The sequence below is a fragment of the Tachysurus fulvidraco genome, chromosome 10, assembly GCF_022655615.1.
Source record: "Tachysurus fulvidraco isolate hzauxx_2018 chromosome 10, HZAU_PFXX_2.0, whole genome shotgun sequence".
NCBI classification, from domain to species: Eukaryota; Metazoa; Chordata; class Actinopteri; order Siluriformes; family Bagridae; genus Tachysurus; species Tachysurus fulvidraco.
Window position 1 is genome coordinate 17,136,235 of NC_062527.1, and position 15,000 is coordinate 17,151,234.

Here is a 15,000-nt window from a genome sequence, read left to right on the forward strand (position 1 = left end):
CTTGGTGTATCTGTTCCTTAAGTCGGAGTGGACACTCACTCTGATGGCCTTGTCTCCACGGTCTCTGTCCATAAAAATCCAGAGCTCCGGCATTCGTCTCCAAAGGGTCAGGTGTTGGAAAACTCGCGCTGGGCTACAGAAGAATCACAAAACATGTGGAACAACTTTATTATAATGTACATAGACACTGGATTACATTGACGGTGACAAATGTTGAGCCAGTATCCAAAATGACAGAGAGGGTAAGAGTTTCTCTGTACATTCGGCATGCCTAAGGTTGGACAAAACACCAATATATTTATTTAAATACCATGATTTTAATCAAATAATAATTATTACTATGAAAATCATTCAAATAACAGAAATATTTTATCTGGTGTTAATAAAGTTTCTCATGTAACAGTGCTGATGAAATTACTCCCAAAATCTGCATTGTATACATGAACAAAAAACAGGGCTTTAAACTCGATGTCTTATTTTGAAGCCCATCACCTCCTTGCTCAACTGAGAAGTACTGAATCGTTAGAATGCTTTGTCACAGTGAGCGAGCTGCTTTACACAGCCAGTGAGACAAAAAGAGAGAGAGAGAAAGAGAGAGAGAGAGAGTTGATGCAGAGAGAAGTATGGTTTTTGTTCTGTAAAGCTGCTTTGAGACAAAGCCCACTGTAAAAAGCGCTTATACAAATAAACTTGAAGTGGAGAGAGTGTTGTGTGAGTGAGTAGCTCTACCTCATGGCTACAGAGCAGGGTGGCTTGCTGCTTGCGCTCCTGGGCATAACATGCAGCCTGCTGGTAATAAAAGCCAGGGTTCTGGGTCTGTATGGCAGTGAGGCCGAGTTTAATCGCCTCATCAAACAGATCACCGAATGACTGGAACCTGCAGAGGGAGAGAGGGAGGGGGAGAGAGAGAGTGAGAGTGAGAGAGATAGGGTGGAGGAGTGACAGGGAGTGTGTGTGAGAGAGAGAGTGGAGGAGTGAGAGGGCGTGTGAGAGAGAGAGAGAGAGAGAGAGAGAGAGAGAGAGAGAGAGATAGATTGATAGAGAGAGAGAGAGATAGAGAGAGTGGAGGAGTGAGAGGGCATGTGAGAGAGAGAGAGAGAGAGAGAGAGAGATAGATTGATAGAGAGAGAGAGAGTGGAGGAGTGAGAGGGCGTGTGAGAGAGAGAGAGAGATAGATTGATAGAGAGAGAGAGAGAGAGACAGGTTATTTGTGGTCGATGGTGAAACTCCGTGGTGAACAGAAAATGGAGAACGATAAAACTTTTTCTATAAGCAGCACCATCTTCTTATCTCTATTATAAGCAAAATGTACCACAGCTGCTGTTATGTACATTATAATAAACATTATATAGCCACATCTGGGGTTTAAAAAACTTAAACAGAAATACAGAAAACATTCACAAACGCGTCTCCTACTGCTTAGACATCCAGGCGGTGTGTTCGAAGGCCAGCTCGGCGCTCCCGATCTTCTTCTTGCACAAGTCGATGTGTTTTCTGAACTGAGCGATGGCATCCAGAGGGGTGTTGTGCTGAAAACACAGCCTGCAGATCTGAGGGGAGACGAGGCAGTGCGAGAGAGGCGAGATCAACACTGGCTTCACAAGTGTGGGAGGATTTCTTTTTTTTTTAACAGGAAACACGGGCAGATATCGTGTGGCCTGTGGGCTGTACAGACGCACAAAACCCTCTATGAGGTTTTACTACAGCCACAAAATTAGCTTTTAAATCTTAAAGTATTCATGGTTATTTTGTTGTTTAGAAAAACTCTCAAAAAGCAGTGCTGGCTGTTTTGTTTTTAAATGCTTGTTTGTGTTGTTCTCTTAAAGTTGCAGTTTGTAAGATTTAGTTGTTTGTTTGCCCATCAAATACATGTAGGTTACAAAACCATTCATTTGTAGCATAGTATTACAATGTAACTATCTAGGGTCCTCTGTTTACATATATACACTGAGGTCCTCTGTTTACATATATACACTGAGGTCCTCTGTTTACACATTTACACTGAGGTCCTCTGTTTACACATTTACACTGAGGTCCTCTGTTTACACATTTACACTGAGGTCCTCTGTTTACACATTTACACTGAGGTCCTCGGTTTACACTGAGGTCCTCGGTTTACACATTTACACTGAGGTCCTCGGTTTACACATTTACACTGAGGTCCTCGGTTTACACATTTACACTGAGGTCCTCGGTTTACACATTTACACTGAGGTCCTCGGTTTACACATTTACACTGAGGTCCTCGGTTTACATATATACCCCAAGGTCCTCTGTTTACACATTCACACCGAGGTCCTCGGTTTACACATTTACACCGAGATTCTCAGTTTACGATGAGGTCCTCAGTTTACACTCTCTTTCACGCTCTTTCTCTCTTTCTGCACAGCAACCCACAATAAGTGTGCAGTAGCAGTTTCCCAGTAGTTTCTGCAGACAAACTGAGGTCAGTCATAAGGAGGGGGCTTGTCAATGGTTTTTAAATAATGACAGACAGAACAAAATATTCCATGAAAATAACATTATTTTAAAATGTTCTGGTATGTTGTGCAATTTTCTCTGCAAGGGAAGCTGTACAAACTTGACAACAGTGTGTTTTCTGTGTGATTTACACATATTACAGTAATAAACATTTATGAACAGAATTTAAAGCTTAAGTTTGTTGTTTGTTGACTATTTGCCAACACAAAATGTATATTTGAGTGTGATTCTATTGACTGAAATCAAACTACCATTTAAAATGAATCGGAATTTTATAAACACACCTTATAATTGATGAACCCAGCCAAAGTCTTGATCTCCAGCATGTTGGTCTCATAGGCACGAAGCTCGTGGATGAGACTGTATGCTGTTTTATAGTATCTGTGAAGGAGAATAAACAGAGAGAATATAAAGATCATTAGTGTAGTTGTTCAGGAAAGGTACCTTGATGGTAAAACAAACAAACAAACAAAAAAAACCGAAGAGAATCTGTATCGTACTTAAGAGCGTTCTGTGTGTCCTGTTTAAGCTCGCTGAAGAAACCAGTTTTAAACTGGTGCCTCACAAACAGCAGCTGAAACACAAGCAAATGACAAAATCATTAAGGACTTTCCAAAAATATAAGATTTGTCTTAAAAGGTTTGCCTGCCGAGAATTAGGGAAGTAAAAATTCTATTCAATTCGAATAAAAAGCTGATTGCAGAATTTTCTAACCTTTAGTTTCAAACACAAATTAAATCATTTTAACTTTAAAACCAACTAATTATCTCGGCCAACAGGATGCTGGAGTCTAAAGCAAGTGCTTTGTCTGTTCTACTTTTTAATAGCACTTTAATAAAGCTTAATTAATGAAGAAATGTACACTAAGTAACTTTTAGCTCCCCCTAGTGTCCGACAATGTGTAAAGCAATGTTTGCTACATGCTATAAACCATTTTACATGTAATCTGACAGGAAGTGACTAAAAGGCAGGCAAACTTCCCATTTCAAAAAAAAAAAAGAGGAAAGCAACAAATAACGTCAATAAACAATAAAATAAAATGAATAATGAAGACCAAAGTGCTGGTTCGAAAACAAAATTGCTAGTGAGTGAATATAATGAGATGTGTGACATGGATGGATGATAATAATAGCGTGGCTAGGTTTGGTCCATGTCATGGCATCCCATAATAATCGTTCCTGCTTACAAAACAAGTCATATAAACAGATCTAAATGATGATTCAGGATTTATCAGGTATTATGTCTCTGGAAAAAGGAATTGGATTTAGAGGTCACAGTAGGAGCGATGCTGCTTATAACCTTCAGCATTACCTGATGAGTGGTTTTATTGAGGAACTCTTTGTGAGACTTTACTCTCCGTATCTCGTTATAGTAGTAGGTTTGAGCGTGCTCGTAAAAGGCATTCTCCAACCTACACGTGGACGAGAAGTTGGGAGCAAAGAAAAAATCAGCCTGCGGACAATACACGGTGTTCTCAATATTCCTCAATCAGAACGTGTACAATAATTAATAAGCTGTATCAAATACCCTACAAGGACAAGAGACAGTTTTCTGTTACTGACCTGATGATGTAGCCGACCAGGTGATCGGTGTGAGGGAGGACAAACAGAGACTTGGCTGAGAGATCGCAGGCGTTACACAGAGCGGCGGCTCTCTCCGATGCCACCACATCCTCGCCTGTGTATACAGGTGTGATGGATATTTAGTAACAACAGTGCGTGTATACAGGTGTGATAGATATTGGGTCCTTTAGTGTGTGTGTGTGTGTGATGGATGTTTATTATAACACTGTGTATACAGATGTGAGATACATATATTTGGTTCTTCAGTGTGTGTGTGTATACAGATATTATAGTTATATGGAAGTGTATTGTAGCCATACCAGGAGGAAGAGGAGTCTTCTTTTGAATTAAAACAACGGCAACTTTAGTGTTTCGACCTTGCAGACTTGTCCTTCATAAAAAATAACAAAAACAACCCCACAGAGAATACGTTAGACACAAGACATTACAGCATGCTCTGGTTAAACATAAAGATTAAAGGAATACTGGTAATGATATTATGATTTTAAGATTAATTTAACACAAATGGGATTTGTAATCTTGCCATGCAAAGCCATGTGCTGTTGAAAGATTAAATTTTTCAAGCTGTTTCAATCAGAAATCAATCTTATGAGACATGCACTGTTTCAGCTGAGGTTATGGGCTGGGAAAGACAATATGATAACATAAATGTCTGAAACTGTCGTAGTTCTCTTTTTTCTGATATATTGCAAGAATCAAAATAACTTTTTAGGACATTAAAAAAAGGAACGAACGCTGCTGCTGATATGATGTTAGAATTTTCTGAACCTCATAATCATCACACAAAAGCCCTAAAAATAACCCAAAAATAAGATCCGGACACATCATCCACAGCTACCTGACGATCTCTACTTTAGTGGCACACTCGGACTGCTTCTCCTTCCACTGAGCGTCGTCCCAGTCCAGCTCGTAGAAGAGCACCACCAGTGCAGGCACGAGGTTCAAGTGCTTATTCATCCAACCTGTCTTCAGGATACCTTTTGGGATGTACCACTCGTATGACGTTCTCTGTTAAAACACATCGTAGCATCAAGTCACCTGTAGATCCACTAGAAAGGAGTCAGAACTGTAGGACATTTTTAGGTTCAGTTACTGTGTACCTTGGTTCTGCACTTTGGGTACTCGTGGTCTCCCGGCAGCACTTTAAAAGAAATGGGCACTCTGTCGGCCCGCCGGTTGGCGCAGAAGGCATCCCAGATGGCGCGATGGACAGCATTGTAGATCACGTCGAGGCCTGTCAGAGCCACAAAAGCCATGGGCCTGCAGCACAGCTCCGGTGGCAGCTCCCACTGTGTCGGACTCATCTTGTTCAAGCGGGTGCTTCACCAGTCTACAACTGTAACAGCTATATATCAATTATACTGCCATCACAGAGAATACATTGTGTATATTCACACATGAACGTACGTCCCTGAGGGATGTCATAGAGAAAATGCTGAATTAATCAATATGTATAATTAATTCAACCTCGTTTTAGGGAATTAAACAAAGACCGTATTATTGATTCATTACTAAGCTCAATTTGAACGCAAGAGTGCAACAAATCTGATATTTTGTAAAGACAATAAAATGAGAACTGTTAATGACAAACTCTTCCATGTACACATTACTAACCCCCCAAAAAATACGATGAACTCAATTACAAGTACTAAATGTCCTGTACAGTAGTAATAGTTGTGTGCAGATATCCGTGATTGTTTGTCCTTTAATTTTCAGCAGGAAGGTTGACATCACAAAATACAGGCATTTTAAAAAATCTATAAATATTTGATCATTCTGATACACTGCATTAGCTGTTCAGTACATTCGCTTTACAGAAACACAACAGTAAATCGAAGCTTCTTTTATTTCAGTACTTTAATTCAAACTGTTGGAAGCACGACACCAAAATCAGTCCGTGTTAAAAAGTTATTGTGAGTGTAATGTTACTACACTGACATATTATCTGCAGCAGTTTTTACTTTTCTTATCCAGATCCGCACACAGCTAGCAGCTTGCTAACAGCTTGCTAGCTAGCTTCTTAAACATTCCTCTGATAACAATAATGTCAGTATTTCGGTACAACTAGAGAACCGAGATGCTCGTTAACAGGTACTTACCGCTCTGGGTAAATATTAAGCTTGGACAGTGTGACCTCAGTACATTTAACCGATTTATACGCTGTGTTTACGTTCGTGTAGCTTCAAGCTAACTGACAACCCATGACTCACAAACTCTTCTTCGGTGGTGTCTGTCTGTAGCATTGGAAACGTTACTGCCATCCGTCGGTCGACTGGAAACAAAACCTCAGGAGTTATTTAAGGTTGTAAATTTTACAGTGTATGTATTTTTTCCAACTGTCCCTCATCTGTCCTCATGTCCCTCAATCATTTGAAGAAGAAAAAAAACGTACCTGCATGCGCATGAGATAATTTCTTGATTAATCAAGGTTATTTAGCATAAAGAACAATAATGAATAACACAGCACCTTAATAATAATAATAATAATAATAATAATAATAATAATAACAACAATAATAATTAAAACAACAACAACAACAATAATAATAATAATAATAATGATGATAATAATAAAAACAATAATAATAATATTAATAATGCATTTTATAATAATGATGATGATGATAATAATAATAATAACCACAACAACAACAACAACAATAATTATTAAAACAACAATAATAATGATAATAATAATAACAATGAAAATAATTAAAACACTTAATAATAAACGTATTAATAATTCCTTTTATAATAATAATAATAATAATAATAATGATGATGATGATGATGATGATGATGATGATGATGATAACCACAACAAAAACAACAAAAACAACAATAATCATAATCATAATAGTAATAATAATAAAAATAAGAACAACAACAGCTATAATAATATTATTATTATTATTAGTAGTAGTAGTAGTAGTAGTAGTAATAATAATAATAATAATAATAATAATAATAATAATAATAATAATAATAATAATAATAATAATAATAAATGTTGTAATCTTGAAGCGGTGCTGACGTATAATGTCCGCGACAAGAGAAAGCATGTGTGAGTGAGTGCGCATGCGGAAGCAGAAGAAGGCGTCGCACCGGTGAATGCAGAAGCACTATGGCTGACAAAGCGCAGATACAGGAGGCGATTAAAGTACAAGGAGAGGTGGTGCGAAAACTTAAAGCAGAAAAAGCCAAGAAGGAACAGGTTCGTGTGCTAATATGTGATTGTACTTGTTTTTAAACACGAACCCTGTGTGATCACTACTGCATGACGTCACTGGCTAACATGTGCTTTTAGCTTTTAGCTTTGACTCGATCAACAACGTTGTAGTTAGATTTGATCTATCAGGTAATTGTATCACGGTGTAAACATTTATCCAGCAATAGAATAGCAACAGATTGTGTAGCTTAAAGCTGCTCCACGCTCCCTAACTCGGTGTTAGCAAAGAGCTGATGCAATATATGGATGGAGCTGTTAGGAGAAAGGCGACTCTGGATCAGTGCCATGTACATACTGTACTTACTGTACTCGCTGTATGCTTTCTCTATATTTTCACACGTCACTTAGGAGACATGACCTTTCATATGTCTGTGATCATCTCCTCATCTTCACTGTTTGCTCAAATCTCACTTCAAAAATCCATTCTGAATAAAATACAGTCTTGATCTTTGGGTTTATTTTGGACTGAAATTCTTTCATTGATGTGTTAATCCTTTGGTTAATGGGTTCCTGTGTTGACCCACTGATGGTGATGCAGCGGCGCTTTAGTGATTTCGTCTCTTCATCTGTCTCGCTTCTCATCTGCCAGAATTTAATCACAAAGCCCATCTGAATAGTCAAACTACCTCAGGTTATGTCCGAGATAGATTAGAGCGAAATGCCGACGAGCTGGTGTGCTCTGTATGTTAGTGGTATGTGATTAGAGGAGGCGTGTCCCTGTGTGATTTATTCTGTTGATGCAGAAGTCGTCTAGACTGCGCCTGATTTTGACACCTTGCTTTCATGTTTTGCTTCCTTGATGCTGTGATGCCCCTAGTGTTAGGGTCGCTCACCACTTTTCTCCTGTTCTTCCTGCCTGCTGCTGCTGTGGTTCCTCTATATTTCTTCCATACTCATCATCATCGTTATCGGCATCATCTCGCTGTCCTGATTGCTGGATTTCACGTTTTCTGGCCCTGACCTGCGGATGATGTGTGATTCCTAAACTCTGGTGCACCGACGACTGTATCTGTGTGTCTGCGTGTGTGTGCGTTTGGAAAATGGCCACCCTCGGTTTGGCGTGTGTGCGTCTCTGCGCTGGACTGACCGGATGTCGGGCTTCACCGTGGCTCCGCCCCACGCGTTGTCTTTCTGGGATGACTGTATCTCAGGTAGGAGAAAAGAAACCCAGTTAAAAGTTGATTTCCTCTCTGGTCTGTGTCCGTTTTGTGTTTTCATGACATTGTGATTTTTAACTTGGTCAAGAGAGCCACAATCAAATAAAGACGAAATAGTGTCTTTGAGGCTAAATTAAAGGATTGTGGAAACGGAGGCTTTTTCTTTCCTCACTAAAGAGATGTTGATTTATCATTTGATGTTAAACATAAGATGTTCTTTGACGTTTCACAAATTACAGTATCAATGGCTAAAAAGTATGACGTCGTTCTTTAATAAGTTAAAAAAATAAATTGTAACTAACTTTGACAAAACTGGCCCCTTGAAGAAGAGCAAATAAAAGTTCATGGATTAGATCTAGCAAATCTAGAAGCCACGAGCATGTAGTGTTAGCACAATCTGAACTGCAGAGTAACTGCTGCTTTTTATCAGAATAACTCAAGCAACGGAGAGGAATGTGCAGAGCAAGTCATCCTGCTGCTGCTTATTTTTGTATAGAACGCTTTAATGAGCGCAGAAGGTGACTGCAAGCCTCTTTAGTTTGCAGGTACTGAACATTTTCTATCCTGACATCCTGTTTGTCTTGTTCTGCATGTCCTGCTGTTATTTACAGTTATTAATGAGGGTTTGTAATTTTTTATTTTTTTTTCCCTCATAGATTGATGAAGAAGTCGCCAAACTGTTAGAGCTGAAGGCTCGGCTCGGAGGAGACGATGGCAAACAAACGTTTGTTCTTAAGACTGCGAAGGTAGGTGAAAGTGTGTGTGTGCTCGGGTTAGAATGTGTGTGTGTGCCTGGGTTAGTATGTGTGTGCTCGGGTTAGAATGTGTGTGTGTGCCTGGGTTAGTATGTGTGTGCTCGGGTTAGAATGTGTGTGTGTGCCTGGGTTAGTATGTGTGTGCCCCGGTTAGTGTGTGTGTGTGTGTGTGTGTGCGCCCAGGTTAGAATGTGTGCCCTGGTTAGTATATGTGTGTGTGTGTGTGTGTGTGCGCGCGTGCCCGGGTTAGACTGTGTGTGCCCCGGTTAGTATATGTGTGTGTGTGTGTGCGCGCGCCCGGGTTAGAATGTGTGTGCCCGGGTTAGTGTGCGTGCGTGTGTGTGTGTGTGTGTGTGTGTGCGCCCGGGTTAGTGTGTGTGTGTGCGCCCGGGTTAGTGTGTGTGTGTGCGCCCGGGTTAGTGTGTGTGTGTGCGCCCGGGTTAGTGTGTGTGTGTGTGTGTGTGTGTGTGTGTGTGCCCAGGTTAGTGTGTGTGTGACTGGGTTTGTGCAAGCATGCATGTGTATGTGTTTGTGTGTATATGTGTGTGCTTGCATATATAAGTGTGTGTGTGTTCTTGCACATGTGTGTAGGGGACCAGGGACTACAACCCCAAACAGATGGCCATCAGAGAGAAAGTGTTTAACATCATCATCAGCTGCTTTAAACGCCATGGAGCTGAGACCATCGACACCCCTGTCTTTGAGCTCAAGGTATACACACCCGTGCACACACACACACACACTTATTCTTAAATCAGTCTTGCACCGGTGTCAGTAAATTTTTACATGTTGACGATCGTGTCCCAAAAGAAAGTTTCAGTAAAGCATTTGCTTGTGTTTGTGCTCAGGAAACACTGACAGGGAAATACGGCGAAGACTCCAAACTCATCTACGACCTGAAGGACCAAGGTGGAGAACTGCTGTCTCTCAGATACGACCTCACCGTATCCTGGTGTAGAGCGGCGTAGAGTAAAAAGAAATACAAGACTGGCTTAAAGACAAGCAAGAAAATCAGCAGTGGATCCCTTTTACTGTATTGTCTCTAACTGTCTCGTACGTTATTATTATTGTTTTTTCTCACGCTGATATTTTTCCTGTAGGATTCCTTCATTGTGTAGCAGCTTGAGTCTCGTGAGACTAAAAACCCCAAATGGTGCCTTAAGTGACGTTTATTTAACCGAACGTTTTGCTTTATCCTGTTTCCGTGCTTGTGTGTTGTGCTCTCTTAACTGCTTCCTGTTCAGGTACCGTTTGCTCGCTACTTGGCCATGAACAAGATTACGAACATTAAACGCTATCATATCGCCAAAGTGTACCGCAGAGACAACCCCGCCATGACCCGGGGCCGCTACCGAGAGTTCTACCAGTGTGTGAGTGTTTCCTGTTTTTACTACTCCACCACTGTTTAACTCCCACCTAGGGTGTTTTCACATATAGTTCGTTTTAAAAGAACCAAACCCAGTTCAGTTAAAGTGAACCAGAAAAGGAACTAGCCGAATGTGACCTCAGTCCGTTCGGGGTTCACAATATAGTGGACTCAAAATAGAGCCCAGTTCTCTTTCTGGTCCTCTTTAGTATTGAATCGATCTCAGACCCTTTCGTGTTCACACCTCAACGTCATAAGAAGCGTGCTCGTGTACTTCTGTCGTAGTTTTTTTTTTCACTTTTACGCGACAGTGCTGTTCTGTTGTACCCCCTTTCCTTCAGTGTTTGAGAAAACAGAAGAAATACTTTTAAGTTTTTATGTGTTGAATAGTTGGCGTTTAATGCCATCCTCTTTCCAAATATCAATAAGTGCACAGCTTTCCTCAGAAGACCACACGACTCCGTGACCTGCCATGGCGAAAAGTTTTGTGTTTTCAGCGGTCACAGTGACGGAACACGGCTGCAGGTATGGCAAGCCTCCAGGGACATTTGGCGAAACGAAGCGCAAAGCGGACCGTGACCTCATTGCTTTCACATGTCACACACAAATCGAACCACAAACGAACCATACTCAGACCACCTCCGGAGGCTGTCTGAGTACGGTTCGCTTCTGGGTTCTTTTAAGGGGTCTCAGATCACATGGTTTGTTCACATATGCACACCGAACCGCTCCGAGAGCGTTTGGAGGGCTCAAACGAACTAGGTGTGAAAACACCCCTAGTCTCAGTCTGTTTAATAACAGCTTTTTGAGCTGATCCGCTCTATAAATCTAGGATACAGTGCCTTGCAAAAGTATTCACACCCCTTGGTTGTGTTTTTTTTTTTGTGTTTGTACATCAAATGGTTCACAACATGCAGATGCCTGCTACTATGAAGGGGCCAAACTGTGATGCAAAGAATATTTAAAAGAAAACAAAACCGAAATCTTGATTGTCTGTAAGTTTTCACCCCCTCTTTCCGTAGAGGGAGGGGGGGTGAATACTTTTGCAAGACCTTGTAGGTTTTTCTCTTCCTCACTCCTTTTCTCCTGTGCTGTAGGATTTCGACATCGCAGGGCAGTATGACCCGATGATCCCTGACGCAGAGTGTTTGAAAATCGTTTACGAGATCCTGAGTGAGCTGGACCTGGGCGAATTCCGCATTAAGGTCAGAAGCCTTAAATATACACAAACCAACTGAGGCAGAAAAATATTTAGACAATACATCAAATATCAAAAATCAGCGAGTCGAGTCGGTAAAATCGATCGTCCGAAGTCTCTTCACCTAGTTCTCGTTTTATCTAATAAAATAATGTACTAGAACTGAAGTTTCATTTATATCGCCATACACTGTTGCATAAGTATTTACCCCCTTTGAACTTTCCCACATTTTGAAACAGAGTGAATTAGGATTACGTGTCAAGTTGTGTAGCTTTCTAATGTATTATAATTATTATTACTAATAATAATAACATAATTGCCAGTGAGCAGTTGGCATTATGTCCTGGAGGTTTATTGCTCTATGTTGCCCCCTAGTGGACCAACAGACACATTAACAAGATTTCTGTTCTATTTACAAAAAGCATATTTAACTTAACTCATTATTAGCCGTTAAAAGCCGTAACGTCAGACGTGTTGTCATGGTTTCAGTGAAATTTGTGTTGCTAATCAATGTTTATTCCTATTTAAATATATATTTTATATGTATATATGACCGAGTGTTCTCTCCCTGCGGCGGCTTTACAGGTGAACGACCGGCGTATTCTGGACGGTATGTTTGCGGTGTGCGGCGTTCCGGACGAGAAATTCCGTACCATCTGCTCGACGGTGGACAAACTGGACAAGGTGAGGGCTGAACCACAGCATCGTGTTTAGACCTGTACCGGAATCAGCGTTCGTCTGATTCGGTGTTGACTGCTGGCACAGAGCTTGACGTTATTTACTTCACCGAGATTTATTACGGCACTAAAGTACCGGATAAAAACTTTATAAGGCAGAAACAAATCTATACTTTGTTTCATGGTAATCAGGAGGCACCCAGCCCATTAATTCATACTCAATCATACTGCGTAAATAAAAACACATCCATGATGAAGAGTTTTGTGTGCATCCAGGTTTTACACAATGCTTTACAGATTACATGCATCATGATATTAAAGACACGACAGTTAGTGCTCTACACGATCTAGATCCAAACTCTCTGCCTGTCACCTTTAAGTTTAATACTTTAATTTATTGTAGACCTGCATTCTGAAAAAATGGTGATTTTATTATTTATTTATTTTATATTTCTGGCATTTGGCAGACGCTCTGTTCGGGCATAGAGATTTAACTTTATCTCATTTATACACCTGAGCAGTTGGAGGTTCAGGATCTCGCTCACGGCCCCAAAAGTGTCAGCTCAGTGGTCCTGGGATTTCAAGTCAAGTTATATCAAGAAGCTTTTATTGTCATTTTAACCCTATATAGCTGACGCGGTACTTCGAAATTGAGAGCAGAAAGCAGTGAAATCGGGTGTGCATGTTGTCAGCGTGATACGCATACAGTGGTGCAGGTGCTGGGAGTGAGGGATGTGCGATTACTATCTTTACAACCAATCATGTGTGAGGACGATTCACACGTGTAAGTAAAGCTAGGGGAGTAGCGTAGGGTTAAAGAGGTTACACCGAATTTGCCGATATTTTTTTTTCTTTTTGTATAAAAAAAAAAAAACTGAAGGAAGAAATGATCCTAACAAAAGTTCTCATCTGTCCTCATCCTGTCAGTCATCACGTCTCGCAGGACAGGCTGCTTGTGTCACACACCTAACATCACGTGACTCCTGCTGAATAGAACATTTACAGCATTTAGCAGACACTCTTATGGACCTGGGATTTGAACCAATGACCTTCCGATCAGTATTTAAACGCCTAAACCACTGAGCTACGACATCCTAGAACAGACGAGCGTCGCTACGTAACCGTAGCGTCCGTTATCCGACCGAACTAAATTTATTACGCAGATGTCTTTTTCACAATGAGCTACTCGAAGGCTCGGAACAAATGACCTCGCGGCTGTGTTTTATTCGGTACGTTGTGCGAATCTGAAGAAAAGAGAGTTCTGATAAATAAACATATCTACACTTGTGTACTAGCAGCATTTGGGTGAGGTATTGAGATGTGGTGTGAACAAACAGCATGTAAACAGATTAATATGGGTGAAGCTGTAGATACCACTTACCTCTATGGTACAACCAGATTTATTCCTTTAGCTGTCCTACAGGATCATGATCTAAACCATTCGCTCTTTATTCTTATCTGCAAAGTGCTTATGTGGCTGCAGGCTCTCATTACAGCCAGATAGGAGACAACGCTGAACGGTGGATCAGAGACCAGCGCTGCGTCCAGATTCGTCCTGAATAGTATCCAAGATTAGAATCTGTGTGTAGAATCCGTAGGATGTTGAAATGCATATAACGACCCGGATAATCGACTGTTTCTGTTGGATTTGTTAAGTGTGGGTCTGTATCCACATTGTCAGATAATATCGCTTACAGCTTTGCTGGACTCGACCTGCAGACGACCTGCAAATGTGAAAAAAAAAATTACAGCAAGCAAACTTTAAATTATGCAAATTCTATAAGGAACGTGAACGAAGAAAGTGGGAAATCGTCCCGACACGGATTGTAGGACAACGTCGTCTTCTGTTACGTGACGTGTTAATGTTCCAGTACGTAAACACTGTTTTGCTGCACAGTTAAGTGTGTGTTACATGAAGAGGGCGTAGTATACGGAGGTGAATTGGGACACAGCACAAGATGGGGCCATCCTTAAAAATATTCTTGTTTGCCGTAACCCGACCGACCCTGTCAATTTAGGATCGACTCGATCTTTTTTTTTTTTTGCTTTAAGTCCGACCGACTGATTTTTTTTTTTTTTTATTTTTTTTTTACTCTTCAAACAACTAATAAGCAATAAAACAAAAGCAATAAAATAATATTAACGGATTGGGGTACCATAATGCATTAAAACAGCTCGACCGCTTTAACTTGGCACGAAGTTCTGGAAAAACTGTCCAGCATCAAAATATGGTTTGCAATGATGCGCCCGAAGGCACGGGTTGTAGACCCAGTCAGTGACGTCACCATATGCTCATTTGTTTATAGTCATACCTACGTAATCACCATCACCAAAATAGTACTTTTTTTTTTTTTACATTTGAAACTTGAAAAAAATATATATAGACCTACCTACCGACCTTTTTTTTTTTTTTTTTACTGTTACTGCAAACCAACATAATTTTAAGGATGGCCTGACCACTGAGCCGTCTGCTCGGCCGGACTGAAAGCCTGCAGTCAAACTCCAGTCCTGTTCTGTCTGAACTCTAGTCCACGTCTGCAGTGCAGCACAGCTT

The 15,000-nt window shown here is 40.6% G+C and overlaps 2 protein-coding genes across 5 annotated transcripts in view; one reads left to right on the top strand and one right to left on the bottom strand.

Moving 5' to 3' along the window:
• Nucleotides 1-6,321, bottom strand: part of trappc11 (trafficking protein particle complex subunit 11) — a 21,350-nt gene extending 15,029 nt beyond the window's left edge. For 2 of the 3 annotated variants that reach the window (XM_027165226.2, XM_047819777.1), the window contains exons 1-11: nucleotides 6,164-6,321; nucleotides 5,165-5,400; nucleotides 4,903-5,072; nucleotides 4,364-4,434; nucleotides 4,044-4,158; nucleotides 3,793-3,892; nucleotides 2,982-3,055; nucleotides 2,766-2,862; nucleotides 1,417-1,550; nucleotides 730-877; nucleotides 40-133 (exon numbers count right to left, since the gene is read on the bottom strand). In XM_027165226.2, the coding sequence (XP_027021027.1) occupies nucleotides 40-133; nucleotides 730-877; nucleotides 1,417-1,550; nucleotides 2,766-2,862; nucleotides 2,982-3,055; nucleotides 3,793-3,892; nucleotides 4,044-4,158; nucleotides 4,364-4,434; nucleotides 4,903-5,072; nucleotides 5,165-5,368 (1,207 nt within the window). In that variant the 5' untranslated portion in view covers nucleotides 5,369-5,400; nucleotides 6,164-6,321. Of the gene's footprint in view, nucleotides 1-39; nucleotides 134-729; nucleotides 878-1,416; nucleotides 1,551-2,765; nucleotides 2,863-2,981; nucleotides 3,056-3,792; nucleotides 3,893-4,043; nucleotides 4,159-4,363; nucleotides 4,435-4,902; nucleotides 5,073-5,164; nucleotides 5,410-6,163 lie in introns of all 3 variants that reach the window. The other variant, XM_047819778.1, reaches the window with a different exon arrangement.
• Nucleotides 6,322-7,118: 797 nt separating this feature from the next.
• Nucleotides 7,119-15,000, top strand: part of hars (histidyl-tRNA synthetase) — a 13,782-nt gene continuing 5,900 nt past the window's right edge. The window contains exons 1-8 of one of the 2 annotated variants that reach the window (XM_047819833.1): nucleotides 7,140-7,278; nucleotides 8,111-8,444; nucleotides 9,107-9,196; nucleotides 9,797-9,916; nucleotides 10,054-10,149; nucleotides 10,450-10,575; nucleotides 11,669-11,776; nucleotides 12,355-12,453. In XM_047819833.1, coding sequence (XP_047675789.1) covers nucleotides 8,334-8,444; nucleotides 9,107-9,196; nucleotides 9,797-9,916; nucleotides 10,054-10,149; nucleotides 10,450-10,575; nucleotides 11,669-11,776; nucleotides 12,355-12,453 — 750 coding nt within the window. In that variant the 5' untranslated portion in view covers nucleotides 7,140-7,278; nucleotides 8,111-8,333. Of the gene's footprint in view, nucleotides 7,279-8,110; nucleotides 8,445-9,106; nucleotides 9,197-9,796; nucleotides 9,917-10,053; nucleotides 10,150-10,449; nucleotides 10,576-11,668; nucleotides 11,777-12,354; nucleotides 12,454-15,000 lie in introns of both variants that reach the window. The other variant, XM_047819834.1, reaches the window with a different exon arrangement.